The following is an 18,963-nucleotide window of genomic DNA, read 5'->3' as shown; positions in this document are numbered from 1 at the left end:
TTCAACTGAAAAAAACGCCCTGAGCTGCAAAAAAAAAAAAAAAAACGCTCAGGACGTTTTTGAAAACACGGTCTACTCCATACGATTATTATTTAAAAAGCGCTTGACGTAGGGCGCTTTTTTCTGAGAGGCTGAAAAAAAAGAAAAAAAAAAACGCCTTACGTCAAGTGCTTTTTTTGACAGCTGACTAATCACAAGTGGAGATGGAGAAGGTAGCGGTGGAGAGTTTAATTGTGCTAGTTTCTGAACACAGTGAACTGCACAACATGACAGTGAAACGGTATCATAACATACATCATAAAGATGCCGTTTGGAGTTAAATTGGGCGGATCATAGGAGCCATGGCCAGCGTTTTTCATCAAAAAAAGACGCTACGTGTGAACACAGCCTTATGCTCTGAAACTAACCTGAAAAATGGCAGATTTGTTTTAGTTAAACCCGACCACGCCTGCAGTATTTTAAGTTGCAGCGAATTCAATCAGACGTTTCATCTGTTTCCATAAAGTCGTGTCCCCTCATTGAATGTCCAATTGATATGGAGGGTCAAACTATTCGAGTTAGACCTCGTTGTGATATTTTGTCATTTTCAGATGAGTTTCTTTTCATCTCTGTCCATAATCTATCTCAACAACCTTCTTAAACCTCACATCTCGAACGTCACTCATCGTGGATTTGCGCTCACATCGTTACAAACTCTGCATTGCCCTTCGTTTTTTTTTTTTTTTTTTTTGCCAACGGCAGCTTACTATGTTATTCATACGCCATTTGGTGATAACAGGCTGCATGTTGCAGGCTGGTATAGCACTGAAGATGCTGAACACATCTGGAAAGCAGCAGTGTGCAGATCCATCCGAAACGTGTGCCTTGCACTGAAGCACTTTCTGCACATTTTCGTTGTTTTCCCGGGACATAAAGCAGTAAGGGTTATCAAAGAGGAATTCTACAGAATAACAGGTTGGTTAATCTTATGTAAAAATCTATATGAAGTGTTTAGGTACTGAGCTATTTGAACAATGAATAATCATTATCTAACATTTCAGGATTTCCAAATGTAATTGGGCCACGGGCGCCTGCAGCTGTACAGCTGTACGCACTGTGCGTACCATGAGATTTCCGATTTGTGAGCGCTCTACGGGAGAGAGAGATCTGTATGTGTATATTTGTCGTGCCAATAAAGCTCTTTGGAATTGAAATTTGAAATTAAAAATTGAGAGAGAGAGAGGTGTGCCAGAGACATTACAAAGGAGGAGACAGACCACTCGTTGAAATATGAATGGCATTGGCCGTAACGCTCAGTGTGGCAGTTGCATTAACGGAAGTCCCGCTTTTACAACAAACGGCCAATCGCTTTGTTGGTAAAGGCGTAACCCGGAAAAAGGCAGGTGTATCATATTCTTAAGACGAAAAATGAACGCCCACAGCCCACTCTACTGTCACAATTATAGCTACGCAGCACACAAACGGGGCAAATCTACACAAGTACTATGAGTACTATTAGGTACCAAGCTAACGTCCTATATAATGTCTGTGATAGAGATCGGCGCATTATTGCACCAGCTTTTCCGCCAAATATTACATGTAAAAGACGACACAATTGTGTCTGACAGAATTAAAGTATAGACCATTTTTGGATTGTATGATCGTAATAGCGTGAGCATTTATTAACATTTGGAATTTATTGTGCTTTATTCAATTTCTAACGAAGCAGAAATTAGCTTGCTAACTAGGTGTATCAATTAGCTAGCTAGCTTGCGAGCTAAAGTTAGCTTGCTGCGTGCTGAACAAGCAGCTATAAAACAAACAACAAACTGTGATGCACCGACTTTATTAAGTACCGGGCATAAGGAAAAGGTTTAACGTAAGATAACGACCATATTCCTTGGATTTCGGGTTTGATTTTTTTGGTATGTGAAAGTGGTTATGACAAAAGATGTGTGAGAGAAATTTGGTCTTCTTTGATCGATGTTTAGGTACAGTAAGCCACGTTAAGCTTGTTTCTCATTATGGCAGAAAAGCCTTAATGCTCTTTATTGCAACAGTAGGCCTGCACATTGCTGATCACCACCTCAGTGTAGGCTGTAGCTCAAGTGATGTAAGAGGTTAAACATGAATATTTGCGTTAAGATATTCCCAATAGGCCAACTGTAGGCCAGCTGCAAGCAGTGTCTTTATAATGGGTTCCTATGGGAAAACCTTCAATGAAAACGTCAGTGTTTATATTAAACCCATGAGGTCGTCGTATTGGTTCTTGAATGTGGTCATGATCAGAAACGTGTTAGAGAAGTGTAGTCCTGATTGCTGTTTCGCTCCATAATGCTATGTTAAGCTTTTTCCTTATAATGGGGGTCAATGGAGAAGAAACAGCTTAACGCAAGATAGTTACCCCCAGGGGTTAAACTGGGCCGGGACTGTCCGAGGCTCAGCCCCAGCACATAGACATACGCTCTTCTACGTCATCAGGGGACGCTCAGCTGCGCACATCTTCAACAATGTATATATTTTTAGACTTTTGTCGTTCTTAATAATTCAAACAATGACTAAAACACGTTTCCTGTAGCTGTAGAGAACATAAATGAGGTGATGTAAGAACTTGCGAACATCAGAACTTTCACAGGGTTTCCATTTTTTCTGTCAATGGGTTTCCTAAGGAAACTTTCCTTACTTTCGCACTTTTTTTGGTAGCGTGCGTTACGTTAGCTTCTCATAGTTTTCAGTTAGCATTTGCTATATTGTTAATGTTAAATTGCTGTTTCCTCAAAGCTAAAATTAGCTGGAATTTTTCCAATCGCAGCGGTTTTAGCATACGTGCTAAATGGCTAATCACTGTAACGGCTCAGGCAAGGACTCAGTCGCAGACCAAGACAGCTTCAGTTTCCAGGCAGGTTTAATGATAACGACAGGCAAGTAGCGAAACCAAAAAAGCAGGCAGGGTCCAAAACTGGAAGGCAGTCCGTGGACAAAAACAGGGTTGGGAACCGGAGCAGGCAGGGTCGGGAACCGGGCAGGCAAATGATCAGGCAACGGGACAAGACGGCGGTGGAAGTCCCGGATGAGGGCGGGGTCCAAGATGTCCCTGGCAGGGACTCAGCACCTCTCTTCAGGACCGTAGCCCTCCCAGTCAACCAGGTACTAGAGTCCGCGCCCCCGTCGCCGAACCTTAATCAGGCGGTGCACAGTGTACGCCTCCGATCCATCGATCAGGCGGGGTGGTGGGGGCGCCTGGGGTGCAGGACAGAATGGGCTGCGGAAGACGGGCTTGATCCTGGAGACGTGGAAGGTGGGATGTATGCGGCGGAGCGAGAGCGGCAGCTTCAACCGGACTGTCGCGGGACTGATCACCTTAGCAATGGGGAACGGCCCGATGAAGCGGGGGGCGAGCTTGCTGTTCTGAGGGGAAGGTCCCTGGTGGAGAGCCACACTCGCTGACCCTGGCGATAACGAGGGGCTTTGGAGCGGCAGCGGTCGGCGAAGCGCTTAGCCTGGGCTGAGGCTCGCAGCAGGGCGAGCCGTGCGCGCCTCCAGGTGCGGCGACATTGTCGGATGAACGCAGCTGCCGAGGGGACGCCGAACTCCTCCTCCTGGGCAGGAAACAGAGGGGGCTGGTAGCCCAGGCAACAATGGAAAGGGGACAGCCCCGACGAAGAAGATGGCAGGGAATTGACGGCGTACTCCACCCAGGGCAGGTGCTGACTCCACGCCAATGGTTCCTGGGAGGTAAGACATCGCAGCACCGTCTCCAGTTGCTGATTCGCCTGCTCAGTCTGGCCGTTGGACTGGGGGTGGAACCCGGACGACAAGCTGACTGTGGCGCCCAGCAATCTGCAAAACGCCCTCCAAAAGTGGGAGGTGAATTGGGGGCCCCGGTCAGACACCACGTCGGAGGGCAGGCCGTGCAGCCGGAAAATGTGATGTATTAGCAGCTGCTCTGTTTCTTTGGCGGAGGGAAGTTTGGGCAATGGAATGAAGTGGACAGATTTGGAAAAGCGGTCAACGATGGTGAGGATGGTGGTGTTACTGTCTGACGGGGGCAAGCCGGTGACGAAGTCCAACGCGATGTGGGACCAGGGTCGTCGGGGAACCGGCAGGGGTTGCAGCAGACCGGCGGGCGGCTGGTTGGACGTCTTATTCCGGGCGCAGACAGAGCAGGCGGAAACGAAGCTGGGGATGTCCTCCCTCATGGTGGGCCACCAGAACCACTGACCAATGAATGCCGCAGTACGTCGGGCACCAGGGTGGCAGGCAAGTCTGGACGAGTGCCCCCACTGCAGGACCTGGGATCGGACAGACTGAGGTGCAAAGAGGCGGTTAAGGGGACAGGAGCTGGGACCCGGCTCGGTCCGGAGGGCGGCGCGGACAGTGGTCTCAATGGCTTTGTGCACTCTCGGCATGTACAGCATCTACTGCTGCTTAAGCAATACTCAGCCTGATTGGTGCATTCAACCAGTAGTACAGATTAGTATTACTTACTGGCTTTGCAGATACCCTCATCCACATTACAGGTTCAGTAAGTGGATGTAGGAGATGGTGGCTTGGGATCATTTACTGATTCAATGGGATCATTTATTGTCTATGGGAGTCTATGGGATCATTTACTTATTTCACAGCCTCCATGTGTTTGCTCATGCAAAAAAATGTTTTCGATGCCTTCCTTCAACAGAAATTGGCCAGTTTCAGAAGGTCGTGGGTGGCCTCATCGAGCTTGTGGACAAACTGGCAAAGGAGGCCGAGACTGAGAAAATGAAGGTAGGGCCCTCTCCAGGTGCCCACGGGACAGAAAAAAAGGTGGAGGGGCCACGCCACAGCACAGACTGATCCTGATTGGCTTTGTAAGAGAGTGTCTGTGGTGTGCTGTTGACCCTCAGGCCATAGGAGCAAGGAACCTTCTGAAGTCAGTGGAGAAGCAGCGGGAGGCACAGCAGCAGCAGCTCCAGGCTCTGATCGTCGAGAAGAAGATGCAGCTGGAGAGGTCAGTATGTCCCTGGGGCCCATGGCACCACCTGCTGAAGCCCAGCATCCCTTTGTCCCACCACCCCATGGACATTAAGCCCCCACCTCTCCCTCACCTGTCTGTCTCTGGTCCGCGGCAGGTACAGGATTGAGTATGAGGCGCTATCCAAGGTGGAAGCAGAGCAGAACGAGTTCATTGACCAGTTCATCCTGCAGAAATGATCCGAGCGTAGTGGGGCGAAGCCCACACACATTGATGTGTGCAACTTCTAGGACTGCTTTGATTGCTGCAGGAACAGCTCACCGTGGCTCCAGGCACCTGTTTTTCAGAACCCGAGCACAGCACCTGGGGTTTATCCTCCCCCAATGACTTTCAAAGGCGCAAGGATCTTGCCTGTTATCAGACAATAGCTCCAAAGGTCTCTGCTCCTTCAGCGTGACCATAAGCAGTTACTCTTCTGCCCAGTGTTAATAGTCTTGATCTTTCACAATCACAGGTGTTTTATTTCCAACATACCTTTGAGATTAAATGTTTCAGGTTTGAGAGGATAAGCAAGTGCAGAGTCCTGAGCTCCTGTCAGCCTATTCATCCACACCACTAGTGAAGGAGGCAAAATGCAAAAAGTCTACCAAGGGTCTGTGTTATTTATACTGTTTGTAATGCTACTCTGTATAGCCAGTTTTATTTTTCTACCAATGAAACAAAAATCCAGGAGTTGCATGGAACTGTAAATAATGATTTCATAATCTTGAGCACTGAATATTTATTCTTGTGATTTTCTGTTTCTCCTGTCATGTGTATTTATATATATCCTTAGGACCATTAACCAAACCAAAGTCAACATTCTGCATTTTTAAAGAATTTGTTAGATGTTTAGTCCATACTATGGTCTTGGACAATGATACATTGTTTTTGTTGGACAAACAATACCTGTTGACACTTTAATAAAATGATTTGTGAAATATTCTTTCACTTATCTTTCTGACCTGTTTGTAATGTTAATATTTTCAGATGTATCATGCTGTGTGTGGCTTAACAGCAATGCTGTAGTATTTATACACAATTATCTCTCATTTTGATGGTAACTCATTTTGAGCTGAAGGTAAGAACTGCAGCTTCCAAATTTCAGAATGAGCAGTTATAATAATGGTTGCTTCCATTTAAAGTCGCTGTGTGCAAGAAACATTTATATTGCTCGTAAGTTGGTACCGATTACAAATGACAAATCAAAAGGTTTCAATGAAACTCATATATTTCCACAGAAAAAAGTGTTGTTTCACTTCATTGTAGTGTATTTTATCTGTATTACACTACTAAGGAAAGCCACCTTCTCCACTTTTTTCCAGTACTGGGTGCTTGTATAAACCAGTGTAGAACCAGGCCACCAGAGGCAGTGCAGTTAGTGCTTACTCACCAGCAATAAACACAAATCCCACAGCTACTTCAGTGCAGGACGGACACATCATCCATATTTATCTCAGACACTGATGTGCATTCTGTGATTAATATTCGATCAAGGGCACATTTTACATAGTTCTGCTGGGAGAAAGCAGTGTACAGCTGGGTGCACTGCCACCTACTGGAACTTCTTGGCTGTTGCACTTTCTCTGCCTTGAATGTGAGAGCTGTACTCTGGGCTGAACACCATGGTGAAGAGGAGCATGATAGGAATCAGCAGGTAGGGGGCGTAGACGGTCACCAGCGTCAGGCGCTCGGTGGGTGTCTGGGGCCCTGGGTGTGGGGCCGTGGGGAACTGGTGGAATAGGACATAGGACAGGATGGGAATCAGGGTGGTGGCCACATGGGCAGAGTAAACAATTGCAGGGGTCCTTATCCACCTACAGTCCCCTAGAGAGAGAGACAGAGAGAGTACTGAATGCTCAGAATGGAGCCAAGCCATGCTTACCCAAATATGCATGAGGCTGGCTTCATTACGATGACCTGTGACTGTCACGACTTGTAATGTTTTCCACTGAAACTACACTGGTAACGCAGTGTGCAATAAATATAGACCGTAACACGTCAAGGTTTCACTCAGGGCCGAGCGCATCCAACAACTTAAAGCTGCGAATTACCACCAGATGGCAGTATTTGACAGAATAATGCTGCACAACCAAAGGTCACTTTGATATATTGTCATTATTGCCCTTTTCTGTTAATGATCACTGACCTTTCCAAAATGCGTACGCTGCAATAGGAAAGAATGGCATCTGTACGAGGGCTTCGCAGAAGATGAAAGACTTGAACCAGACAGGAGGGTCCAGCATCATCGGATCTTTGAATTCGGCGGCATACCAATGTAATAAGTCTTTCAACTGCGAGACATACAAGAGCGAATTATCTACACGAAACACGTTAATCAAACTTGTAACTCCGCATGTTGTACCAATTGGGTGTAAGTTCTTGTTTTAAAAAAACAGATCACCAGATGATACACACGTTTAATTGCAGCTAAACATCTCCAAATCATTGTTGTTGGCTTGTTAGCTGAACTATTCTGCATTCGAACGGATCCATGCCACAACCGTTGTTTCTATAGCTACACCTGACACTCAACTGACCTGAACTGGAGAAATCACAGTCTTCTTGAATCTTTTAAAATGACCTTTGTACTTACGCCCTGGGGATATATCTCCGCTGGTAAAAGGGCTTGGAGATCAATGAACAGAGTTATAGGGATGTGAGACGCAAAATAAAAGAAAAAGATGACTTCCAGGATACGTGTACACATTGCAAACGGATTGGTCCCTCAGAAAGGAAATCTCGAATTTGTGGGAATCGAAAAGTGGGAAGAACCATGGTATAGCGCGGTGTGTCCTTCATCCCATTGGATCTTTCGCTCGGGTGATGCAGTTGGGGGCGGTTGCAGGGGGAGGTGCGTTACAAAGTACAAAGTTGACGCAACTGACCGTCTTTTTGCGTCGTGGTGTTACGTTGCGGCTTTGGCTATTTCATAAACTAGTCTAGTCAGTTAACCTGGGGTGTATACCAGAAAGCAGGATTTAAGAGTTAACCAGATCTTTTAACTCGAAATTTATGGATATCTAGAATTTTCGATTCCAGATACAGAGATCAGAGTGAGTCCAGTTCAGTTACTGTGACAACTAAGGCTGTGCTCACACGTAGCGTCTTGAAGCTGTCAGCGTGTTTTACATAATAATCGTATGGCGTAGACCGTGTTTTCAGAAAGGTTTTTTTTTTTTTTTTTGCAGCTCATGGCGTTTTTTTCTGAGGTTGAAGTTTTTTCAACTGAAAAAAACGCCCTGAGCTGCAAAAAAAAAAAAAAAAAAAAAAAGCTCAGGACGTTTTTGAAAACACGGTCTACTCCATACGATTATTATTTAAAAAGCGCTTGACGTAGGGCGCTTTTTTCTGAGAGGCTGAAAAAAAAGAAAAAAAAAAACGCCTTACGTCAAGTGCTTTTTTTGACAGCTGACTAATCACAAGTGGAGATGGAGAAGGTAGCGGTGGAGAGTTTAATTGTGCTAGTTTCTGAACACAGTGAACTGCACAACATGACAGTGAAACGGTATCATAACATACATCATAAAGATGCCGTTTGGAGTTAAATTGGGCGGATCATAGGAGCCATGGCCAGCGTTTTTCATCAAAAAAAGACGCTACGTGTGAACACAGCCTTATGCTCTGAAACTAACCTGAAAAATGGCAGATTTGTTTTAGTTAAACCCGACCACGCCTGCAGTATTTTAAGTTGCAGCGAATTCAATCAGACGTTTCATCTGTTTCCATAAAGTCGTGTCCCCTCATTGAATGTCCAATTGATATGGAGGGTCAAACTATTCGAGTTAGACCTCGTTGTGATATTTTGTCATTTTCAGATGAGTTTCTTTTCATCTCTGTCCATAATCTATCTCAACAACCTTCTTAAACCTCACATCTCGAACGTCACTCATCGTGGATTTGCGCTCACATCGTTACAAACTCTGCATTGCCCTTCGTTTTTTTTTTTTTTTTTTTTTCCAACGGCAGCTTACTATGTTATTCATACGCCATTTGGTGATAACAGGCTGCATGTTGCAGGCTGGTATAGCACTGAAGATGCTGAACACATCTGGAAAGCAGCAGTGTGCAGATCCATCCGAAACGTGTGCCTTGCACTGAAGCACTTTCTGCACATTTTCGTTGTTTTCCCGGGACATAAAGCAGTAAGGGTTATCAAAGAGGAATTCTACAGAATAACAGGTTGGTTAATCTTATGTAAAAATCTATATGAAGTGTTTAGGTACTGAGCTATTTGAACAATGAATAATCATTATCTAACATTTCAGGATTTCCAAATGTAATTGGGCCACGGGCGCCTGCAGCTGTACAGCTGTACGCACTGTGCGTACCATGAGATTTCCGATTTGTGAGCGCTCTACGGGAGAGAGAGATCTGTATGTGTATATTTGTCGTGCCAATAAAGCTCTTTGGAATTGAAATTTGAAATTAAAAATTGAGAGAGAGAGAGGTGTGCCAGAGACATTACAAAGGAGGAGACAGACCACTCGTTGAAATATGAATGGCATTGGCCGTAACGCTCAGTGTGGCAGTTGCATTAACGGAAGTCCCGCTTTTACAACAAACGGCCAATCGCTTTGTTGGTAAAGGCGTAACCCGGAAAAAGGCAGGTGTATCATATTCTTAAGACGAAAAATGAACGCCCACAGCCCACTCTACTGTCACAATTATAGCTACGCAGCACACAAACGGGGCAAATCTACACAAGTACTATGAGTACTATTAGGTACCAAGCTAACGTCCTATATAATGTCTGTGATAGAGATCGGCGCATTATTGCACCAGCTTTTCCGCCAAATATTACATGTAAAAGACGACACAATTGTGTCTGACAGAATTAAAGTATAGACCATTTTTGGATTGTATGATCGTAATAGCGTGAGCATTTATTAACATTTGGAATTTATTGTGCTTTATTCAATTTCTAACGAAGCAGAAATTAGCTTGCTAACTAGGTGTATCAATTAGCTAGCTAGCTTGCGAGCTAAAGTTAGCTTGCTGCGTGCTGAACAAGCAGCTATAAAACAAACAACAAACTGTGATGCACCGACTTTATTAAGTACCGGGCATAAGGAAAAGGTTTAACGTAAGATAACGACCATATTCCTTGGATTTCGGGTTTGATTTTTTTGGTATGTGAAAGTGGTTATGACAAAAGATGTGTGAGAGAAATTTGGTCTTCTTTGATCGATGTTTAGGTACAGTAAGCCACGTTAAGCTTGTTTCTCATTATGGCAGAAAAGCCTTAATGCTCTTTATTGCAACAGTAGGCCTGCACATTGCTGATCACCACCTCAGTGTAGGCTGTAGCTCAAGTGATGTAAGAGGTTAAACATGAATATTTGCGTTAAGATATTCCCAATAGGCCAACTGTAGGCCAGCTGCAAGCAGTGTCTTTATAATGGGTTCCTATGGGAAAACCTTCAATGAAAACGTCAGTGTTTATATTAAACCCATGAGGTCGTCGTATTGGTTCTTGAATGTGGTCATGATCAGAAACGTGTTAGAGAAGTGTAGTCCTGATTGCTGTTTCGCTCCATAATGCTATGTTAAGCTTTTTCCTTATAATGGGGGTCAATGGAGAAGAAACAGCTTAACGCAAGATAGTTACCCCCAGGGGTTAAACTGGGCCGGGACTGTCCGAGGCTCAGCCCCAGCACATAGACATACGCTCTTCTACGTCATCAGGGGACGCTCAGCTGCGCACATCTTCAACAATGTATATATTTTTAGACTTTTGTCGTTCTTAATAATTCAAACAATGACTAAAACACGTTTCCTGTAGCTGTAGAGAACATAAATGAGGTGATGTAAGAACTTGCGAACATCAGAACTTTCACAGGGTTTCCATTTTTTCTGTCAATGGGTTTCCTAAGGAAACTTTCCTTACTTTCGCACTTTTTTTGGTAGCGTGCGTTACGTTAGCTTCTCATAGTTTTCAGTTAGCATTTGCTATATTGTTAATGTTAAATTGCTGTTTCCTCAAAGCTAAAATTAGCTGGAATTTTTCCAATCGCAGCGGTTTTAGCATACGTGCTAAATGGCTAATCACTGTAACGGCTCAGGCAAGGACTCAGTCGCAGACCAAGACAGCTTCAGTTTCCAGGCAGGTTTAATGATAACGACAGGCAAGTAGCGAAACCAAAAAAGCAGGCAGGGTCCAAAACTGGAAGGCAGTCCGTGGACAAAAACAGGGTTGGGAACCGGAGCAGGCAGGGTCGGGAACCGGGCAGGCAAATGATCAGGCAACGGGACAAGACGGCGGTGGAAGTCCCGGATGAGGGCGGGGTCCAAGATGTCCCTGGCAGGGACTCAGCACCTCTCTTCAGGACCGTAGCCCTCCCAGTCAACCAGGTACTAGAGTCCGCGCCCCCGTCGCCGAACCTTAATCAGGCGGTGCACAGTGTACGCCTCCGATCCATCGATCAGGCGGGGTGGTGGGGGCGCCTGGGGTGCAGGACAGAATGGGCTGCGGAAGACGGGCTTGATCCTGGAGACGTGGAAGGTGGGATGTATGCGGCGGAGCGAGAGCGGCAGCTTCAACCGGACTGTCGCGGGACTGATCACCTTAGCAATGGGGAACGGCCCGATGAAGCGGGGGGCGAGCTTGCTGTTCTGAGGGGAAGGTCCCTGGTGGAGAGCCACACTCGCTGACCCTGGCGATAACGAGGGGCTTTGGAGCGGCAGCGGTCGGCGAAGCGCTTAGCCTGGGCTGAGGCTCGCAGCAGGGCGAGCCGTGCGCGCCTCCAGGTGCGGCGACATCGTCGGATGAACGCAGCTGCCGAGGGGACGCCGAACTCCTCCTCCTGGGCAGGAAACAGAGGGGGCTGGTAGCCCAGGCAACAATGGAAAGGGGACAGCCCCGACGAAGAAGATGGCAGGGAATTGACGGCGTACTCCACCCAGGGCAGGTGCTGACTCCACGCCAATGGTTCCTGGGAGGTAAGACATCGCAGCACCGTCTCCAGTTGCTGATTCGCCTGCTCAGTCTGGCCGTTGGACTGGGGGTGGAACCCGGACGACAAGCTGACTGTGGCGCCCAGCAATCTGCAAAACGCCCTCCAAAAGTGGGAGGTGAATTGGGGGCCCCGGTCAGACACCACGTCGGAGGGCAGGCCGTGCAGCCGGAAAATGTGATGTATTAGCAGCTGCTCTGTTTCTTTGGCGGAGGGAAGTTTGGGCAATGGAATGAAGTGGACAGATTTGGAAAAGCGGTCAACGATGGTGAGGATGGTGGTGTTACTGTCTGACGGGGGCAAGCCGGTGACGAAGTCCAACGCGATGTGGGACCAGGGTCGTCGGGGAACCGGCAGGGGTTGCAGCAGACCGGCGGGCGGCTGGTTGGACGTCTTATTCCGGGCGCAGACAGAGCAGGCGGAAACGAAGCTGGGGATGTCCTCCCTCATGGTGGGCCACCAGAACCACTGACCAATGAATGCCGCAGTACGTCGGGCACCAGGGTGGCAGGCAAGTCTGGACGAGTGCCCCCACTGCAGGACCTGGGATCGGACAGACTGAGGTGCAAAGAGGCGGTTAAGGGGACAGGAGCTGGGACCCGGCTCGGTCCGGAGGGCGGCGCGGACGGTGGTCTCAATGTCCCACTGCGCCGCCGCAACCACGCACCGGGTAGGCAGGATGGTGCTGGGTTCCGGGGTCTCGTCTGCTGGTGCAAACTGGCGAGAGAGGGCGTCAGGTTTCCTGTTCTTGGTTCCTGGTCGGTAGGACAGGGCAAAGTCGAACGGGGAAAAGAACAGGGACCAGTGGGCCTGTCAGGGGTTCAGACGCTTAGCCGACCTGATGTACTCCAGGTTTTTATGGTCGGTCCACACCAGGAACGGCGTCTTTGCCCCCTCCAGCCAATGCCTCCACTCCTCCAGAGCAAGCTTCACCGCTAGCAGCTCCCGGTCGCCGATGTCGTAATTGCGCTCGGTGGGCGTGAGGCGGTGAGAGTAGAACGCACAGGGATGGAGCTTGTTATCGGCAGCCGACCGTTGCGACAGGACGGCCCCCACTCCTATGTCCGAAGCGTCCACTTCGACGATGAACTGACGGGCAGGATCAGGCTGTGTCAGAATGGGCGCAGAAGTGAAACGGCCTTTCAGGTTGCAAAATGCCGCCTCGGCTGCCGGAGACCAGGAGAATGCCCTGTTGGTAGACGTCAGAGCCGTGAGGGGAGCTGCTACTGTGCTGTAGTCACGGATGAAGCGGCGGTAAAAGTTAGCAAAACCGAGGAAGCGCTGCAGTTCCCGACGGGAGGTGGGGCGGGGCCACTCCTCCACCGCACGGACCTTCCGCCGGTCCATTTGTATGCTTCCTGCTGTGATAACGAAACCCAGGAAGGAGATGGTGTCTCGGTGGAATTCGCTCCTCTCAGCCTTGACATAGAGGTGATTCTCCAGCAGAGAATCGATACATGGACGAAGAGAGCCGTCCTTCTTCCCAACAAAGAAGAAGCCGGCCCCAGCAGACGAGGAGGACGGGCGAATAATTCCAGCTGCTAGGGACTCCCGGATGTAGCGATTCATGTCCTCAGTCTCCGGTGGGGATAGGGAGTACAGACGCCCCCTAGGTGGTGATGAGCCGGGCAGGAGGTCAATCGCACAGTCATAAGAACGATGCGGGGGAAGCGAGGCTGCACGGGACTTGCTGAACACGGGCTTCAGGTCCAGATACTCCGGCGGCACTGCCGAAAGGTCCGGAAACTCCTCTGGTGCGTGAGCGACAGGTGACACAGGAGCTAGGGCCTCATGCAGACAGTGGGAGTGGCAGAACGGACTCCAGCCCAGGATCTTGTTGCCCTGCCAGTCGATGTGGGGGTTATGCCGCGCCAGCCAGGGATGACCCAGGACTATGGAAGCTTGCGGGGTGTCAATGACATGCAACACTATCTCCTCGCGATGGTTGCCGGAGATGAGGAAGCTCACGGGGGGAGTGGCGTGGGTGATGCGGACCAGCAGGGCCCCGGTGATGGCATGGGCCTCCAGAGGCGAGTGCAGCGGGACCCAGGGCAGTTGCAGCTGGGCCGCCAGGTTGGCATTGATGAAGCTCCCATCGGCCCCCGAGTCAATCAGGACGGAGACCGGGTGAGGCTGATCCTCGACGAGCAACATGGCAGAAAACAGAGGACGGACTTCAGAGGACTGGCTTAAGGGGGTGACGCTCACCTGTAATCCCCTTGCTACGGGTGAGTGCTGGCTTTTTCCTGGGCAGGTTGCCACGAAATGCCCAGGCTGACCACAGTACAGGCACGCCCCGGCGCTGATCCTCCTCTGACGCTCAGCCGGGGACAGGCGAGTCAGGCGAGTGCGGTCGACTTGCATCGGCTCTGGGGAAACAGGCGGCAGTGTAGCAGGGCTATGCGTTGCTGGTGTGGGTAGGGGCTCACGGGAGGGGCTCCGCGGTTCACTGGCTCCTCTCTCCCGGTGCCACTGTGACAGGCGCTGGTCAACGCGGATGGCCAGATCCACCAAGGCGTCAAAGCTGACCGGCAACTCCCGAGTGGCCAGCTCGTCCTTGATGGTCTCCGAAAGGCCGTGGAGAAAGGTGTCATACTGCGCCTCCTTGTTCCATCCACTGGAGGCAGCGAGGGTGCGGAAGTCGATCGCGTAATCAGACACCGACTGGCGCCCCTGGCGGATCAGGAGCATCTCCCTCGTGGCTTCACGACCGTGTTTGGAGCGGTCGAAGACCCTCCTCATCTCCTCGGCGAAGGTGGCGAAGGAGTGGCAGAAAGGGGCGTCGGCATCCCAGACCGCAGTTCCCCACTCCCTGGCACGTCCCGTCAACAGGGTAATCACGTAGGCGATCCTCGCCCGATCCGTGGGAAATGTGGAGGGTTGGAGTTCGAAAACCAGGGAGCACTGGGAGAGGAACGACCGACAGGTTCTGGGATTCCCCGCGTAACATTCAGGAGGTGGCAATCGGGGTTCCCGGCTAAGGAGAGCTGGCGGGGCAGACGGGGGAGCTGCCACAGGCGGTGCGGGGCGGTTCTCCTGGCTCAGCTGCTGCAGTTGCAGCAGCTGGGACGTGACGCCGGCAAGGTTGGTGGCGAAACTCTCCAAGGACTGGCCGATGGCTTCCAGCTGGCTTTGATGGCCCCCCAGCAATGCGCTTTGCAACTCCAGCGCAGCCTTCAGCTGGGGTAGGTCTGCTGAGTCCATGTTGGCCAGTTCGTACTGTAACGGCTCAGGCAAGGACTCAGTCGCAGACCAAGACAGCTTCAGTTTCCAGGTGGGTTTAATGATAACGACAGGCAAGATGCAAATCAAAAGCAGGCAGGGTCGAAAACCGGAAGGCAGTCCGTGGACAAAAACAGGGTCGAGAACCGGAGCAGGCAGGGTCGGGAACCGGGCAGGCAAATGATCAGGCAATGGGACAAGACGGCAGGCAGAAAACGAAGACGAAGGACAGGCAGAGTCAAACACAGAGAAATCAGAAATCAAAAAACTGCGGGAACGAAACAGGTACAAAAAACGCTGAGACGAACTGGCAAACAAGACAGGAACAAGCAGGGTAGAAATAGGGCTGGGCTGATGAGGAGATGGGATGCAGGTGGGCAGGCAGGCAGGTGAAGGTAATGGGGCAATCAGATGGGCGGGGACCAGGCGGGGAGCGGGGCGGGGCTGGAACACAAGGAAAACAAAAAGCACATGGACAGGGAAAAAACAAAAACACCACGGCTAGGGGGCGGAGTCCTGACAATCACACTGATGTGACCGTACGCGCGCGAAAGGGTTAAACGCTACCTAGCAGATCAGCGACCTCAGTCACTTGTCAGTCAGTCAGACAGCACAAATGGCAGAGTGATAGGTGGATGGCAAGGTAGGGAGAAAAATAGGTCAGAAACTGACACGTTTAATGACAGAATGTAAACTGTTCTGATATTCTGCTTAAACAATGTTTCGATTTAACTAAATGATAGTTTAACGTTAACCTGATAGTTTGCGGAAGGTTGCCTCCAATCTTTGGTAGCTAGCTAACTGTAACATTAAGCTAGCTGGCAAGCTCTAGCTAGCACGTATTGAAATCTCTCAGCATTGTCAGGACAATCGTGGTTTGAGCAGAATAGATCAACTCAAATTACTTAATGGCTAGGAAATGCAGGCTAGTCTGAGCATTTCGTAGCTGTAACATGCCTAATTAATGAAAAGGAACTAAGCTTGCGGTCTTTGTCTTGCCTCTCATAGGAACAAGGCTTTGTTTAATTTTAGTTTATTAACCTTTTTTACACTCCTATTTTCACTTAGATGATAATGATCTGATGAACTAACTGTTCTTTTCTTATACTTTTACGGTAAGATGTGCACAAAAATGTTTAGAAAGTCATGGAATTTGATTGTGTTCTCTATGATGGAATTAACTGTAATATTAGCCTACCATTTCCACTGTGTATTGATGTGGAAGTTAAAATTCTTCTATCTAGCTAGTTGGGATAAATGTGTCTTCAGTGAGTACACATGTAGTTGCTTCTCCATTTTTTCACTTTTCTATATGGAAGATTATCTATAGATTATGGTTAGCAAGATTGTGAGGAAATGGTGATTGAAATTTTATGCGACTTTGAAAAGGAAAGGTTTGGAAATTTGAAAAGGTATTGGCAGCCTGTGTATATTGTAATATCATAAGATGTAAATTAATTCCAGTTTAATGTAACTATTAAAAAGATTTTTCTGTTCATATTACTTTGTATTATTATTCTCTCCTTTAGTGGTAACAACACCATTCCTATATTTGATACAGATGCACAGAAGAGTGCACTTACAGAAAGCTTTTATTGTCATCAGCTGTAGTTTTGCGCACTGTCAATAGTATCTAGAATGACTTTGATTAGCATTTTAGTGTTCAGAGCAGAGGGTCGTCTCATCTTGTTATATTTTATTTACAGTTTGTCAAATGATATCAATCAGATTTTGTAGTCTATGCGCACACACACATGTGCACCCATGGCAACCCTGAAACTACAGAGCCCCCCCCCCCCCCCCCCCCCCACATAACAAATCCCAATTTAACCCCTGGTTACCCCTTTCATTGGATTTCAGTTTTGCTTTTCTGATAGGAGATAATGTTCATGACATGTGAGATGTCAGTCAAATTTGGTGATCATTGATCGCTGTTTTGGGACATTAAGACAGCTTTTTCCTTATAATCCGTCAATGGAGAGAAAAACGCTTAAGGTGAGATAATTGACCATACTCCTAGGATTGCGGCTTTGATTTGTTTGACCGGAGGAGGTGTTTCTGACAAGAGATGTCCGAGAGAAATTTGGTGATCTTTGATTGCAGTTTTGGAACATTAAGCCACGTTAAGCATTTTAGAATGTCCCGAAATATTTCTCCTCCGGCTAAACGCTCTTCAATTAGGCTATGTGATCAAAGGTCTGTGAGGAAGTGCTCAAACAATTTGATGCGACTGGGAGAAGGAGAGTAAACTTCAAATAGGTAGGCTAGATTTCATTATTCATTAATCAGTCAGTGGCGTTTCTCTCTCACAGCTCTCTCTCGATGTGTGTACGTGTGCATGCGTGTGTACGTGGTCAAGTTTCTGTCCGTACCCTAAGATGAAATCCTGCAGGCACCCCTGTAATTGGCTGTGTGGACAGAACACAGATTCCTGTTAAAGCTCCCAGTGTGAACAAAGGAGATTATGTGAATAGGAAATATTTTTACAGCAACACAGAGAGTCTCATTGTCTTCATCTTAGAACACAAAATGAGGACTCCTTCAGTCACTGGAGATTAAGGTCGTTAGCTGAAAAAGTGTTAATCAGCGATCAGGCTTTATTCAAATATGATAAACCTACCATTTATATAGGCGCTTGTGTCCTGGGGAGTAGTTGGCCCTGCTGAGCTACCCCCGAGAGTGCTATCCATAAATGGCCTTTCTGCATTGTGGCTGACTGCCAGCTCTTCAGCCGGGTGGAAAGGTGGTGGTGGGGGCCCTCCACCTATTTAATGGGCCTCTTCTTCCTGTTGGCTACAAAGTGAAACTCAACTATAATGCCTAGGCCTACATTTACAATTAAGGAAACAAATTAGCTGTAAAGTAAATAAAATAGTCTTTTTGCCTTTGATTGTTTCATTCAACAAACTCGCACTTACAGTCTAACATTGCATACAAGGACACGGACACACAGGGGCAATTGCTCTGTCAGCTATCTTAGCTGTGCATTAGAACTGTACTAGCCTACTTAAACCGGAACTATCGCGAGTTTAACGCGCAGCTGTGGGTTAAGATAAACTCGTGATTGCTTTGTAACAACACGGACGGGTTCAACTGATTCGCAGTTAAACTGTTTGGAAACCGGAAGTTGGAGATCTACCCAGAACCAGAGCCCGGCTATATAGATATTCTCTGCCAGAACATGACAAGAATGCCACTTAATGACATAATTTAGGATTCTTTGCGAGTTGGATCCTCGATGTAATATAAATATTATAGGCTACTGTAATTATTATTAGGCTTATATATTTCTTATACAATTGACTTCACATCCGCCAAAAATAAAGTTTATTTCCCTGCAATAAATAAACAATAAGACCCTTCCTGGATCCTGTCGTCATTGAAGTGTCTGCAAGGAAACACAAGTTACGACTTTACTGTAACCCTCTATTTATAAGCATTTTGGATTGTGTTTGAATTATTATCATTACTCAGGGACGTGCATAGACACTTGTTATGTGCTGCCCTTAAGGCAATTTATTTATTTTCTTTGTTTCAAATTTCTACTTCAAAATAAATAAATAATAAGTTGTTGGTAATTATTTCTTATCAAATTTAAGAAGTTGATAACTGCTTTGCAGTTCGTGGGTTCGTTTGTAAATATTCGTTGCCTGCTCGTGTCGTCTGACGACGTCACTTGCAGTTCGGTCGCTTGTGGTTAAACTGTTTCTGGTTCGGCAGATAAGTAGAGATACGTGAGGCACAATTGAAACATAAGCTACTGTGAAGCATCTTAAAGGCAATGCCGTAAGTTTAGTTACCTGACATGTTGTTTGA

At 47.7% G+C, this 18,963-nt stretch overlaps 2 protein-coding genes across 2 annotated transcripts; one reads left to right on the top strand and one right to left on the bottom strand.

The window, feature by feature from the left end:
• The first annotated feature begins 4,569 nt into the window (after positions 1 to 4,569).
• On the top strand, positions 4,570 to 5,762 carry LOC118782862 (intraflagellar transport protein 20 homolog). Its single transcript, XM_036536471.1, has 3 exons — positions 4,570 to 4,743; positions 4,863 to 4,966; positions 5,088 to 5,762. The coding sequence occupies exons 1-3, from the start codon at positions 4,570 to 4,572 to the stop codon at positions 5,167 to 5,169; spliced, it is 360 nt and encodes a 119-aa protein (XP_036392364.1). The 3' UTR covers positions 5,170 to 5,762.
• Positions 5,763 to 6,254: 492 nt separating this feature from the next.
• Positions 6,255 to 7,735, bottom strand: LOC118783465 (sigma intracellular receptor 2-like). Its single transcript, XM_036537347.1, has 3 exons — positions 7,566 to 7,735; positions 7,119 to 7,263; positions 6,255 to 6,796 (listed from the first exon to the last, which is right to left on the bottom strand). Exons 1-3 carry the CDS (start codon positions 7,677 to 7,679, stop codon positions 6,525 to 6,527), a joined length of 531 nt encoding a protein of 176 aa, XP_036393240.1. The 5' UTR covers positions 7,680 to 7,735; the 3' UTR covers positions 6,255 to 6,524.
• Between the last annotated feature and the right edge of the window lie 11,228 nt (positions 7,736 to 18,963).

The sequence above is a fragment of the Megalops cyprinoides genome, chromosome 9, assembly GCF_013368585.1.
Source record: "Megalops cyprinoides isolate fMegCyp1 chromosome 9, fMegCyp1.pri, whole genome shotgun sequence".
Classification (NCBI taxonomy): domain Eukaryota; kingdom Metazoa; phylum Chordata; class Actinopteri; order Elopiformes; family Megalopidae; genus Megalops; species Megalops cyprinoides.
The sequence above is the reverse complement of the archived record's forward strand: the minus strand, read 5'-3'. Positions and strand labels throughout refer to the sequence as shown.